The 15,771-nt window shown below is 39.2% G+C and overlaps 1 protein-coding gene across 1 annotated transcript in view; it reads right to left on the reverse strand.

Annotated features, from left to right (window-relative positions):
- Positions 1-7,434: 7,434 nt before the first annotated feature.
- The window catches only part of AK9 (adenylate kinase 9), a 135,391-nt gene continuing 127,054 nt past the window's right edge, over positions 7,435-15,771 (reverse strand). Inside the window, 6 exon segments of the mRNA XM_043592094.1 lie at positions 7,435-8,100; positions 8,515-8,629; positions 9,797-9,899; positions 12,068-12,166; positions 12,397-12,566; positions 14,132-14,328. Coding sequence (XP_043448029.1) covers positions 7,898-8,100; positions 8,515-8,629; positions 9,797-9,899; positions 12,068-12,166; positions 12,397-12,566; positions 14,132-14,328 — 887 coding nt within the window. The 3' untranslated portion in view covers positions 7,435-7,897.

The following is a 15,771-nucleotide window of genomic DNA, read 5'->3' on the forward strand; positions in this document are numbered from 1 at the left end:
TTGCTTCTTTGTCAACGATCAGTTGACTGTATATAATTATGTGGGCTCTCTTTTCTGTTCCACTGATCTATTTGTATATTCTTTTGACAATACCACACTGTCTTGATTACTGTAGCCTTGTTATAAGTCTTGAAGTTGCGTGGTTATTTTCCTTCAATATTATGCTGGCTCTTCTGGGTCTTTTGCCTCTCCATATAAACTGTAGAATCCACTTGTTAGTGTCCATAAAATAACTTCCTGAAATTTTGATTGGAATTGCACTGAATATACAGATCAAGTTGGGAGGAACTGACATCTTGACAACATTGAGTCTTACTATCCATGAACATGGAATATTTCTCCGTTAATTTAGTTATTCGATTTCATTCAATTGAGTTTTGAAGTTGTCCTCATATAGATACTGTACATATTTTGCTAGATTTATACGTAAGTATTTTATCTGGATGCTAATATAAATGGTATTGTGTTTTCAAACGCATATTCTATTTGTTCATTGCTGCATATATGAAAGTGACTGACTTTTATATACTAACATCGTATACTGCAACCTCGCTATAACTTATTAATTGCAGGTTTTTTGCTGTTGTTGTTGATTCTTTTGTATTTCCTATGTAGATGATCATGTCATCTGTGAACAAAGACAATTTTATTTCTTCCTTCTCAATCAATATATCTTTCACTTCTTTTTCTTGTATTACTGCAATAGTTAGGACTTTCAGTATGATGTTGAAAAAGAGTGCTAAGAGGGAACATCCTTACTTTATTTTTGATCTTAGTGGGGAAGCTTCTAGTTTCTCACCATTAAGTATGGTATAAACTGCAGGTTTTTATAAATGATCTTTATCGAGTTGAAGTTGTCTTCTATTCCTAGTTCACTGAGAGTTTCTATTATGAATGAGTGTTCGATTTTGTTAAATGCTTTTCCTTCATCTATTTATATGACCATATGGGGTTTTTTTTCTTTAACCTGTTAATGTGATGGATTACATTAATTGATTTTTGAATGTTGAACCAGCCTTGCATACCTGGGATAAATTCCACTTAGTTGTGGTGTGTAATTCTTTTTATACTTGTTGGATTCAATTTACTAATATTTTGTTGAGAGTTTTTACATCCACGTTCATGAAAGATATTGGTCTATAGTTTTCTTATCTTGTAGTGTCTTTGTCTGGTTTTGGTATTAGAGTATTAGGGTAGTGGTGTCCCCATGGAATGAATTAGGAAATAGCCTTCTGCCTCTGTCTTCTGAAAGAGATTGTAGAGAAGTGATATAATTTCTTCCTTAAATGTTTGGTAGAATTTACCAGCGAACCATCTGGGCCTGGTACTTTCTATTCTGATTCAAGTTTTAAAATAGATATAACCATTGAGATTGTCTATTTCTATTTTTTATATACCATAAAATTATCATAGGGAACAAGGACAAAATCAAAACAATGTAGGAGAAACAAAAATTGAAAGGATTAACCCCCAACAAACCCCTATTATAGGAAGGAAAATAACCCTACAAGGGAAGTCTGAGATGTAAGATGGAGAGCTCACAGAGAGAAAAACAGCAAACATGAGGGAAATCTAAACAAACACTGATTATGAAAGGAAAATGTTTAATTTGGATAATAAACTATATCCGAAATATTGAATAAAATAGCACTTAAGATGGCAAGTTGGTGAATAGTAGGAAATGTTTTAAGGACAGAGATATTACCTTCAGACTAAGCATGCATGTTAAGAGTAGTGACAGATACCCAGTGGATAGAAATAGAGTGCATACCTTTGAAAACTTTAGCAGAGACATGAAATTAAAAAGTTCCAGTCAGTCCAAAAGAAAGAGGGAACAGATAAAAAAGAATGGATAAGATGTTAAAAAGTTAGGCAGAGCTAGGTCATGCAAGGTGTTTTATTCTATATGAGCCAGAGTTCTCCAGGTAAACAGAACCAAGGGGATATATAGAGAGATTTACAATTATTGAAAGGAAATGGCTCAATGATTATGGAGGTTGGGGAGTCTAAAATCTGCAGTGTCACCTGACAGGTTTGAGACCCTGAGGATTTGGTAGTGCAAATGAAGTCTGAAGGCAGACTGCTGGAGAATTCCTTCTTACGGAGGCTGCACTTCGTGTTCTATTCTGGCCTTAAACTAATTAGATAAGGCCCACTCACATTATAGAGGGTAATCTTCTTAGTCTAGTTCACTGATTTACATTTGAGTCTCATCCCAAAATACCCTCCAAGTTGACATATACAATTAACCGCACATATGACCAGAGAAAAGTGTTTGGATTTTACTTCAATTAAAGTGGGAAGCCATTGGAAGGTTTTTAAAAGGGAATGATGAAACCTGATTTATTTATTTAAAGACTGCTCCAGGTGCTAGATGGAACAGTAGATCTCAGAGGAACAGGAACAGAAGCATGGAAAGTTGGTGAGGGCAGTACAAAACATGAGAAGAGCCCAGACTCATGAACATAGTCTTTGATAGGACTTGCTGAGAGAGTAGATGTGGGGAGTCAAGGAAAGAATGCAATTCAGGTTCATCCCTAGGTTTGGGACCAAATCAACTGAGTGTACAGTATTACCATTAACTAATCTGAGAGAAAACTGGAGAAAGAGAAGCTGGGTGAATAGCAAGTATGGGGTGGACATATTAAATTTCAGATGTCAACTAGATAACCAAGTAAAGATATACAGTAGGCAGATATAGAGAAGAGTCTGGAATTCAGAGCTGAATGCAGAACTTGAGACATTAATATTAATGTTGGAGTTATCAGAGTATAGATTCTAAATTATCATAAGATCACTTACAGAGTGAATATCGATGCATAAGAAGCTATCCAGGTTTTTTTTCTCTTTCCCCTCCAAATTCAATCTCCACCCTTCTTCCCCATCTTTTGGCCCTGGAAGCTGCAAGGACTACAACAAAACCCGGTATCTACTGGCTTCTGGGTGCATTGGGTCAATGGAAAACCCAGCAGGAGTTTAAAGGAAGGAGAAGTTCATGATCATCTAGCAACTGGAGGTTGGTAGAAGTCCTTTGTCATTATGAAGGGCATCAAAACATCCTTGCAGGCTATAACAGTAGACTGTAGCAAGGCAGAAACTATAGTCCAAAGTTTATGTCGTAAATGGGTTTGAGGGGAACAGAAAAGTAATTGACATTGTTCAGTGCCAGTAGGGACAATATAGGGACAATATAGCACTTTACAGAGATTTTACAACACTAATTCAGTAGTGCTCCAGTTTCAAGGCCCCATTTCTTCTGCATCTGATAGGGGTGATGTGTACCTATTTACATTTTTATTTCCTACCCTTGACTGGGGAAGTTTCTTGTAAATAAACACATGCTTGTATAGACTGAGCAACTTTCAACATGCTTGGTTCACAGGTTTGGTAAATATACATGTTTATTTATTCTTGGAATGTCTTTCACCCGGTGGTTAGAATCTCAATTTTTATTTTTTCTCTGTTTTTACCTGCCTTGATTCTGAAAGGTCAATTTAATTCAGATGTTACCCCTCTAAGAATTCTTCCCGGAACCACCCACAATTAAAGGCTTTTGGGCTTTGTAGACCTATCTCTAGTCAAGCCTTCATTTGTAAAAGCAAAAACAAAGATGAAACAAAAAATCACCGAACACTAGACATGCATATATAAAATATATCTCTCATTCTCTCTCGGTTCTTTAACTCCTTCCCCTTCACCACCAAATTTATGAAAATGTAATAAATGAATTGAGAATAAGTAAAATATACATAATAAAATAAAAGTTTATTATTTTTAATGTTTATTCATTTTTTGAGAGAGAGCGAGCACAAGTGGGGGAGAGGCAGAGACAGGGAGACACAGAATCTGAAGCAGGCTCCAGGCTCTGAGCTGTCAGCACAGAGCCCAACATGGGGCCTGAAACCAGGAACCGTAAGATCATGACCTGAGCCAAAGTTGGAGGCTCAACTGACTAAGCCACCCAGGCGCCCCAAAATAAAATGTTTTAAAACGACAGTATTTAGTGCTTTGAGTTTTGAAGAATTTAAAACCACAGCTCATATCATATCCCTAAATGAATTCTAGAAGCCTTAAAGAATTCAGTATAAACACATATACACGCAAGCACGCACCCAGTAGAAGAAAACAGAGTAGAATATTTATTAAATTTCTGAAGATGGAAGAACTTCTAGAGCTTAGAAAAATATTCAGTATCATAAAAGAAAGATGAACAGGCTTTACTTTGATTTTAAAAATAGGACTTATTTGCTGCAAATATGAAGGATTGATGTATATATTACATAAAAAGCTCATGCAAAAAATAAAAAAGTACGCCATGAGTAAGAGCCAGAGGGCAGGAAGAAACAATTCTTGAAAGAGGAAATGCAACTGGTGATTAACATCTGTAAGAATGTCCAGTGTTGCTGTTAATTCAAATGAAAGCAACAGGGGCTGCTTTTCACCCATTTATTCTAATGGGCCACAATTCCTCTCACTAAACTGCCTTCCAAAATGACCACAGCCATTCATGCTGCTTCCAAGAGCACCCAAAGGCTCCAATTTTATTACTCCTTTACTATCATTTGGCATTATCTTCTTCATTTTTTAAATTCATGCCCTTTCACCTAGTACTTTTATTTCCCCAAATTTGTACCAGGCTAAGAATCCCAAATATGGGGGGAAAAGGTTCAGCACAGCGGTTCTAAATATAGTATGACAGCACACAGTCCAGCACCAGGAATGGTCAGATATAGTATATTTACTTGATGGATCTGACTGGAACCATTAAAACAAAGAAAGGAAAGGAAATACAAAAATCCTTTCCCTATTTTCCACCCTTTATTTACTGTACTTATGTTATTTTTGTCTTAAGGTCTGTCAAATGGATACTATCTCTCTTCCCTGGGCGAAATTATGCATTTTTTTAGTTGTAGTGAAAATGACATCTAGACAACGCAGAAAAGCACAGGCTGGCTGAAGGGTGTCTCTTGCCCTAGTATGGGCACTCCCTCAGCCTTGGCCTGAAGCTGTCAGTTGAGGGTGGCAGCCTTCAGGATGGGAGTTTTGAGCCAATGTGAACACAGTGGGCTGGTCTCCCCCTCCTACTGCTTCACTCAGGGAAAAAAAAATTCAGGGACTCAGAACACCCAGTCAGAATATTCTTTCATCATATTCGGGGCACTGGTTGATAGATTTATAATGATATGCAAACATAATTTCTGAACAAAAGGAGGATTTCAATAACATGTCTTAAAATGATGCATGTTCTCCATTTTCATTGCAGAAATGCTATTCTCCCTTCATGGGACACAGACCCCTGACTCTAACTTGCTAAAAAAAAAAAAAAAAACTTGCAAACATTATAGGTGGGGTGTAAGTACACATAGAGGGTGGAGCTAGGGGGTTCTCGAGCTCCAGGGAGAAGATTTTCCTGAGTTTTCTATAATATTTTTATACCTTAAAGTATACACACGTGCACGCGCACACGCACACGCATGCTTGAGTCTACAGAGGAATCAGGCCAGTGAAGGGCCCTAGGAACACTGAAATGACACCATGGCAGTGATTTCCAAGTTGTGCTCACAGTGTAGGGGATGTTAAGGAAAGAGCAAGGGTCTGGGGTTAGGCTAAATCTGGATTCTACTACTCATGCTATCTTGGGTAAGAACCTCTTCTTCTAATGTATAAGTGCAGTGTGTAAAGAATTAAATAAGGTACGTAAAGCCAGTAGCACACCATCTGGCACCTAAGGAACAGCCTGGAAATGATAGCCCGGTCTGCAGTTATTCTAAATAGGGTCCTGTGTGTAACTATATTTGCATGTGAGTGTAGAGACCTAGAATGTCCAGAGCTGTAAGCTACTTGAGAAAATTTGATTCCCCCTGCCCTGCCCAATGCTCCTATCTGCTGCACTGCATTACATAGATTTACTCAAAAGAGACCTATGGAGAAAGGGATGAAAAGGGAGAATCACATGGCCTTTGGTCCCTGGCTCAGCTCAGGGACTAAACTTCTCCCTCCTCAGGAGAGAAGGCGCATTCACCCTACTTCTGTGCAGAACTCAGCAGCTCCAGAAAAAAAGATGAGGAATTAGACCACCTTTGGGTTTATAGAATTCTTAGGGTGAAGCCATATCAGAGAACATAATCCCCAGATGCTCTCTGGAGGCCCCAAGAAATGTTTGCGGGCACTTTGCAGGGGCTGCTGCCCATCATAAAGGGGAGGATACGGAAGCAATCAAGTTGGTTTTAATTGCTAAAGGAAACTCCTTACACCATAGGCTGAGGAAGACTGAGGACAGTAGTATCTGGTTAAGAATGCAAAAGTTCCCCTTTATCATGGAAAGATGGTAAATTACAGGCGTTAAGAACTAGGAAGGGAGGGAGGGTGGGTGGGGCCTTACGTTGCCAGCAAAACTTGGTAGCTGCTGACAGCTCCTAGTGTCTTGAAAAGGTATAGATTCATCTATGGGTATATCAGCAATAGTTCAAAGGCTTTGGGGTTTTATCTTAACTTTTACAATAGGCTTCTAGCTTTTAAACATCATTTTATTATGAAAATATACAAAAAATATACAGAACAGCCTTCTAGCTTTTAACATTGTTGAAATGATAGGGATCAAAGACAACATGGATGAATCTGAAGGACATTATACTAAGTAAAATATGCCAGACAGAGAAAGACAAATATTGCATGGAATCATACATGTTGTGGAATCGAAAAAAAACAAAAAAAGGTCAAGCTCATAGAAGCAGAGTAGAATGGTGGCTGCCAAGGGCTGGTGGGGGGTGGGAGGAGAAATGGGGAGATATTGGTCAAAAGGTACAACTTTCAATTATAATCTGCATAAATTCTGAGGATCTAATGTACAGTGTGGGACTACAGCTAATAATGCTGTATTGTGTACTTAAAATTTGCTAACAGAGTGGCCCTTAGGGTTCTCGCTATATACACATAGAGACACACACAAAGTATGTGAGGAGTTGGATAAGCCGAGTTAACTTGATGGTGGGAAATATTTCACGATGTATACCTATATCAAAATCACCACGTTGAGCACTTTAAGTATATATAATTTTGTCAATTATATGCCAATAAAGCTGGAAAAAAAAGAACTAAATCACTCATTTTAGAGATTAAGAAACAAAGGCTCAGAGAAACCAAGATCTACCTAAGATCACACAGTTAATGGTTGTATTTTTTATTTTTTGAAGAGCCAATCTTGCCATTTCATATCCTAGGTTTCTTATACTGCTGCTGAAAAATTGATAATCTTATTTTTAAAATCTCATTCAAATTCAATCTAGTAAGTTCTCCTCTAACATACTTCTGGGTTAATGTCACATGATAAGACTCTAGATTTCATCATTCTCAAAATTGCAGGTGATTTATAATTACAAAATGATGTTTACAGCTTGCTTCTTGAATACTTAGGAAAAAGAAAAGAGGCAGCCATTTAGTTATCTCAAATGCATTTATTTTGTTGGGAAAATGCTAACATGTCCTAGTTCATGACGTTTACAAACAGCTCTTTATGTTGAAAGTGTAACCAATGTTTCTATTTTATTTATATCAATGTTAATTTCATTTCTTGAAGCTTTCTAACACCTACTGAGCAATTTTCTTTAATGGAGACTGAAAATGTTAAAAAGGAAATTGAACAATAAATGTATTAAGTAAAATGAGTTACTTACTCTAAATGGAATAACTATTTTGTTAAAGGAAGAATGTTCAGGCAATAATTTGTAAGTTATATTAAGACTTATGCTTATAGAGGAAGGTGCACGCACTCCTGGCTGGCAGTGCTTTGAGTCCACCAGAAGGGAAAAGTGCTGCAGAGAGGGTCAGATTTTCAGCCTATTTCCTTCTATCCCTTTCAGATAACTCTTGACATTCTGGTTGCAGTTACCCAAGCAAACTATCCATTAACTGGGTCTATATTTTTAAGAGAGAGAAAGGTCTGTAATTTATGATCGAAGTCAATGGCTCTAAACTGAGGTTCCTTGTATTTTTTGGTCATCTTGGCACCCAGATATGTAATGAGTTCACATCTCTCCAAAAATTGGTCCATCTTCTTCTTATACTTCCTTTTTGTATATTCAGAACCATTGGGATTGTAGGCTGCAGAAAATTTCACAGAACTGTAAATGTTTTCTGTTAGGTTAGTGAGTCATTAAATTAAAAAGAAAGAGAACTACATGTGTGAGACAGTTGCACAGCTATAGCTGAGAAGATATTCAAATCACACGTAAGATTTAGGGATTAATCCATTTTAGATCATAATTGCCTCTATTCACCTTTCTCCGTGGCATGGATTATGGAGAGCCGATTATATTACTTGTAATCCTTGCTTTAAAAACTAGAAACTCAATTTTGATATTTTCATCAAAATATTTGCTATCAACGCACACACACACACACACACACACACCAATGCAAACAACCAATCCAGCTCAACAATCCTATGCATTTATCACGTATACTACAATTAATGTTAAATTAGTGCCAACTATCATGTGATTAAAGAAGACATACCTTTTAGGTGAAAAGCTATAAATAGCAGTGCAGATCTCTTTACACTTAAGAAGGGGAATTTGGGCTTTAAGCATCCTGCTGCATTCATTGCTTTAATTAGTGAAGTTGCAATACCCTGCAGGTAGGGAACAATGTAAATCATATGTATATTTGAATTTGGTTTCTCCTCTTAGTGGCAAATAGATAAAGAGGCTATTCTTTGCCTCTAATAGCCTCCTGGGGCTTATAAAGGTGGTTAGATGCCCACTTAACCAACAAGAAAGGAACACAAAGTACATTTGATTAGGAAGAATGAAAATTACAAATTGGCTGAATGTCAGGAAGGTGATGGATACATGGGCTTCATTACACAATTCTTTCTATTTTTATATTTGACATTTTCCATAACCGAATGTTAAAGACAAAAGAAGGGGTTCCTGGGCTCTGAGTTGTCTCGGCCCATTTTCTACTTCCATTGCCAGAGCTGACCAGATTGCCTCTGCTATCAGGACTCCTGACCACCTGGCAAGGAATTCCAGAGACCACAGTTGTCACTACGGTAGATTCTGAAGCCCTGAGCGGGCAGAGAAGATGTGAGGCCCTCCTGGTGAAATGTGGCCTTTTATGAGAATACTCCTCTATGGGTGAGCCTCATCTTGCCTTTTGATACTAAACCAGATTGAAGGCTCACCATCTAGGCAAGTCAAAAAAATGATGTGGCTAAGAATTTGTGAGAAAGGTATGAAATTATTTATGCCCCAGGCATTAATTTTATAGAATTAAAAAAAAAACTTTTAAAATAGTGGTTGATTATTAGTGAATTTTATTCTGTGTAAAAAGAGTTATATTTAGATAAATAAAGTGTGACTTGAGTAGCATTTGGGGGCATTTGCCCCTAGATTTGGGGCAAAATATGACTTTGGTGGTTTAGCTGTGGTGCTTTTGCAACTCAACACTTTTGAGCAGTGACTAAACCTCTCAGAGACTGAATCTTCATATTACAAATTTAAAAATAAGAAAATTTAAATAAGAATCTAACCACAAATCAACCATAAATAATTTCATGACAATCTACTCTGTCTTCATTTTCCTGCAGGTATTTGGGGATTAGCTACAGAACCAAGGGTTTTTCTCACTTCTTCTTTTCACAACCACCCATAATCAAAATAGGTTAAGAGTGGATTTACAGCTTAAAAATCAGAAAACTCTGCCTTCAGTTTCATTGTTACCAAAATAAAAATTGTTAAAAAACAGATCGTTGTACTCTACTAATATATGAACATAGACAACCATGTAACTGAACCTGTTCCAGATATCCAGGCAAAGGAAGACTTGTGAGGTGTATGGGCTCCTTTAATGGGGGCAGTTTGTATGGAAGCTTCTGATTCCAGTATTTCTGTGGCAACCTAAGAACACAAAGTTCATCAGATGGATGCTCACACATATACTCACCGTGAGGACATAGGGATGTGAATGTACAGGAGATGACTAAGAGGTACAGTTCAGCTGGTTTTCTCCACTGGGGAGAACGTGACAAGGGAGAAGGTCAGAGCTCGGAGCTCCTACAGGTAGGTGCCTTGTCACAAAGAGAAGCCATCTGAGTGGCACTTCCTCAAGTGCTCACCACAAGCAGAGGCGCACACACTTCCTCTTTCCGTGGGGGAGCTTACCTGCCATGTAAGAGCTGTCCCCACCCTCTCCACCGGACTTTGGATCCCCCTCTGGCCTGTCTCCAGGTTTCTTTAGTACAGTAATTTCTCTCTGCCTCCCACCTTTGGCATTTCCTTCTTTATTGGATCTTTCCCATCCATCTGCATCTAAACATGCTCACACTGTCCCCATTGAAAAATACAAGGAGGGGCGCCTGGGTGGCGCAGTTGGTTAAGCGTCCGACTTCAGCCAGGTCATGATCTCGCGGTCCGTGAGTTCGAGCCCCGCATCAGGCTCTGGGCTGATGGCTCAGAGCCTGGAGCCTGTTTCCGATTCTGTGTCTCCCTCTCCCTCTGCCCCTCCCCCGTTCATGCTCTGTCTCTCTCTGTCCCAAAAATAAATAAAAACGTTGGAAAAAATTTAAAAAAAAAGAAAAATACAAGGAAAAAGAAAAAACTACCTTCACTCCATCAGTTCTCTATCACTTCTAGCAACTTGTGTCTTTTCTTTATACACTTCTTCAAACAGTGAGCTTTAGTGGAGATCACAAACTACTGCACAAATTCCACATAGTATTTTCGGAATACTATATGATCTGATCCACATGTTAGTTTTAGAAATTTGTATCAAAATTTCAAAAAAAAAAACAAAAGTAAACAAAATTTAAAAAGAACTTTGGTTCCCAACTTTCTGTGAAACAAAGAAATGTCTGGCGGTAGATGAGCAGCTGCTACTCCCTTCACTTGGGGCATGCACGATCCAAATTACAGTGTGCAACCATGTCTGGTGGTCTCACTTCCATCCCGCTGCCCACAGGTGCATCACCCTCTCAGCTGCTGTGTGTGTCACCTCGGGACTAGGCAAGGTCTTCATTTCTTCACCTTGCATCCCCTCTGTGGTACGCTGTAGTTGGCTTCTACTCACCTCACTCCACTGAAACCATTCTTGCCAGGATCACCAATGACCTGTTATAACCTAAATCTGACACACATTTCGGCTCTTGTCTTGCTTGACCTCTAAGCAGCATTTAAACCTGCTGGCCACCGCCCCCGCCCACCCCCCGGCTCTCTCCCCTCCTCCCCAGAGCCTCCCCAACCTGGCTCTCCTTCACCTCTCTGTGGGTTCTTCTTCATTCTCCTTGCAAGCTCTTCTCATATTTGTGTGTTGGTGTTTCTCGGGGCTTGGTTGGTCAGAAGCCCACTGCTTTGCCCACACTAGTCTTCATGGTCGACCTCAAACAGGCTGTATTATTTTGGACAGGATCATCCCAATAGCCTCAGCACTGGCATTCCTGCCTCCAAACCATTATCAACACTCCAATGATGGTCTCTCTCCAAAGCAGATTTGATTATAACAGGCAATGTAGTCATTCTGCCTTTTGGATCAAGTTCCAATGATTTATGGTAACTTTACTTGACCTTCCACCCTCTGGCCCCACTCACCTTCTCCAGCTTCACCTCTCCATCCTTTTCTTCTCCACATCATGTCTAGTCATGCTGAATTTCTTGGCAGTTCTGTGACTCCCCTGGGCCAGGTTTGTTTGCTTGGAACCTGTCTCTCTTTCCCTCCACTCACTCAATTCCCACTCCTCATTCAGGCCTCACTTCAACAGACAATTCAGAGTTTTGGGCCACACTTTTTCAGAACTCCTGGCATTTCCCCACCCTAAATGCCATCACATTCTTTGTTAATAGGTATGTAAAGTCTATCTTACCCCGGAGCCTCAGGCTTTGGGACAGCAGGGACCAGTTCTTATTCATCATTATACATGTATATATACATGTATATATGTATGTATGCATATGTGTGTCTGTACACAAAATATATATTTTGCTCACACACACACACACATGCACACCTCCCCGAGCATGGTGCACCGAATATAGAAGATGTTCAATATTTGTAACTTAGTGAATGGTCTCACCTCAAAAATTTCTCGAGTTTTTCTCGACTCTCACAAATATATATACGATCACGATATTCTAAAGCATAGTTAATGTTCCCAGGTATTAGGGCCTCATATCTGAAAGATAAAAAAAAAAAACCCAAAAACAAAAAAAACCCTGTTGTATAATTACTATGCAGTATCGTGTAAATAAAATGTCAAAAATGTTTAATTTTCTTCGAAGAAGAAACAGAACATTTTATAGTTAAATAATAGTGACCTTTTGACCCAAATATTAAGACTGTTATAGGAACTACCTATTCTGAGTAGAGATATCACCCTAAACTCCCACGAGGGTGAGGACCTGCCTGTGATTTCCATCCTGATAGGTCACTGGACAGTAGCCCTGGAGCTCCGCACACTTAGGGAATCGACTCTTCAGCTCCGACAGTGTCAGCCTTTTGGGGATCATGTCAGCAGGTGGTAGAGGATGAGGTGCTAACGGAGGCACATACAATTCTGGGTTCTGCAAAAATTTCTAAAGAAAATGATGACAGCAAACAGACCGTTTAAAACAGGAGTGCTACGCCAGTCAAAGAGACACCGAGGCTCTCCTGCTGTTCTCTCCGTTTTCAGCAGCAAACCATCTGAGAGCCACTTTCTGCACTACAGTAACTCGTTTCCCTGACTGCAAGATCCTTATAGTAATGCTCTGAAGTGATGACATCTAAGATCTCTCTCCTGATCTCACACTCACTCACATATAAAACATTTATTGAGCTCGTAGTACGCGCCAGGCACCAAAGAGTGCACAGTCTCTTGCTGGCCTGTCTCCCTGCTCTGCAGTGTAATTAACTACTTGGGTGCTGCTCGGCAGGTGAATTAAGCCGTCTAGCTTCAGTTAGCACTCCGTAAAATGAAGGCGGCTGGCCAGATACATGATCTGCACTGTCACTTCCAGTTTTACAATTCTGTGATTGCCATTTAAATATGCAGGAAGAAATAAATGCCTCCTTAATAAAATTTTTAAAATTCTAATTCTTCAGGGGAAAGTAAAATGTCCAGAGGCATCTGATTAGTTTTCAGCTACCAACCTTTATCTCAAAAAATTACAGACATAATATTAGAACAGATTTGTATTCCGTTGCATTAAACAGAAATATAAGGTATATAGGGAATTCTAGTGATGAAGAAGTTTCCACTGACTGTGACCTCCCTTCTGTACTCTAGGACCTTAATCCCTTAGCTGCCTACCTTTTTTCTTTTTTCACAGTACACAGACACATTTAATGATGGTTCCCTGTACAGAAGCTATGATGACTCCCTGTGGACACTTGGGCATGTCGGGAAGAAGCAGACTATCGGGACTGTAAGGACCTTGCAATCATCAGGAACAAGACAGATTCCTTCAGCTGTTGACTTGAACTCACTGTGACATATTGAGTGCCTGCTGAGCCAGAAGCAGCTGCCACTGGGAGGAAAGGGGAGGCTGCCACGGAGGGAATGCAGAGACCCCCCTTCTTTGCAGTGGGCCAGATTGCAGAGCATGGGAAATATTCCATTTGGTTCTCCTTCTTAGAGAGGATGTGCTGTGGAAGGGCTTGCTGTAAAGACTGATGCACATCTAGAGCAGTATGTTTTATGTCCTTTCTTGGCAACCTGACCTGATTGGGAAATATCTCCTGGATGGAGAGTAACTACTCTTTCAAAGGTGGTTTAAAATATACTGTTTATTCATAACCATGAATAAACCATAACCACAACCACAACCATAACCATAACCATAACCACCTGTGGGCTGGGTCCTGATGTTCAGCATCCCCACCACTGGTGGGAGTTGCTGTTGGGTCTCTCTACCTGTTAAGCTGAGGGCCCCTCACTGATCCTGAATCTCTGCTTTGTGCCAAAATATATCTTGGGGTGCGGTCTCAGGACTGGCCTCCGAGGTGCCTCATTGGTCTTAAAGTCACAGGTTCCAGTAATGGGGCTCCTGGTCTCCAGTTCCTGGGTGTTCCCAGCTGCACCCACCCTTTCCTATTTGATGAATCCCGACATAGGCATTTTCTTTCCCTAGTAAGTATTTGGAGTTAGGAACAAACTTACATTCAGATTTTCCTGAGAACTCATTTTATAATAGTGCCCTCTGAACTCTGCTGCAAATTTCAGTGACTCAGTTACAGAACAATCAACGAGCTCATATGATTCGGCCAGGCTGATAGGGCAGAACTGTCCAAATTCCCCCAGGCGAGAAATCAGTTCTTGAGGTGTGATACATAACTTGTCAATGCATGCAGCTTTTCCTATTAGTAACAGATTATTATTATCCTTTTTTTTTCATAGAAAACACAGTGATTTTAGAAGTTAAAATAAATGCAAGGACATATACATCATACAAATGCATACACATTGTAAAATTCCAAACAATAGAGTAAAAACTAAAAGTTTCTCTTCACACTTTCATCTTCTCAATTCATCGTCCCTCCAGGGAGTAATCACTGTTGAGTTTGTATCTCTTTCAGATTTTTTTTTCTATATACTTACATATACACATTTATTTTTTGCATATAGTATGCTTATGCCACTATACTGTAAACGTTATTCTGCAACTTGCTTTTATCAATTAGTTGTGGTCTTTGACATCTTTTCATATCAGTTTATACGATTTACCTAATTCCTTTTAATTGATGCTTAGAATTCCATTGTATAAATATACATATAGTTTACTTAGTCATTTATCTGTTGATGAATGTTTTGGTTGTTTTTAATTCTTAACTATTATAAATTATATATATGTTATAAGCCATATATGTATGTGTGGATATATATGCATATACATATATATGTATAGATACTATACATATATATATCCACACATACATATATAATATCTACACATATATATGTATATGCATATATACATACCCACTTACACACACACACACATAAATTTGCTACATATTTTAAATTTTTCCATGGGGTAGATTTCAAAAGTGCCAATAGTTTGTTGACATGATGCTACTGACACAAACCTCCCGTGTGCTCAGATGAGAAGGGAAGAAACATTTTACAAAAGTGACTAGGTTTACCATAAAGAGTCTATTTTTTTTAAGTTTATTTATTTTTGAGAGAGAGAGCAAGAGAGAGAGAGAGAGAGAGAGCACAAGTGGGGAAGGGGTAGTGAGAGAGGGAGACACAGAATCTGAAGTAGGCTCCAGGCTCTGAGCTGTCAGCACAGAGCCTCACACGGGCTCGAACCCATGAACCATGGGATCATGACCTGAGCCGAAGTCGGACGCTTAAACAACTGAGCTACCCACGCACCCCAAAAGAGTCTATTTTATTTTATTTTATTTTATATTTTATATTTTTTTAATGTTTATTTTTGAGAGACAGAGAGACAGAGCATAAGAGAGGAGGGTGTGCAGAGAGAGAGAGGGAGACACAGAATCTGAAGCAGGCTCCAGGCTCTGAGCTGTCAGCACAGAGCCTGACGTGGGACTCAAACTCACAGACTGTAAGATCATGACCGAGTCTGGACACTCAACGCCCTGAGCCACCCAGGCGCCCCTAAAGAGTCTATTTTAAAAAGGAAGAGCCCCAGGTCCTTCAATGAACAGTTTTAAGAGTTTTCTCCCCAATACCGTACTGGAATGGGGATTCCAAAAAAATATGAGATGTTCTAGAAAATGAAATTATTTTTTATACAGCTTAGTTACAGTAAGTAAATTTTGACCCCCCCCCAA

This window comes from Prionailurus bengalensis, chromosome B2 (genome assembly GCF_016509475.1).
Source record: "Prionailurus bengalensis isolate Pbe53 chromosome B2, Fcat_Pben_1.1_paternal_pri, whole genome shotgun sequence".
NCBI classification, from domain to species: Eukaryota; Metazoa; Chordata; class Mammalia; order Carnivora; family Felidae; genus Prionailurus; species Prionailurus bengalensis.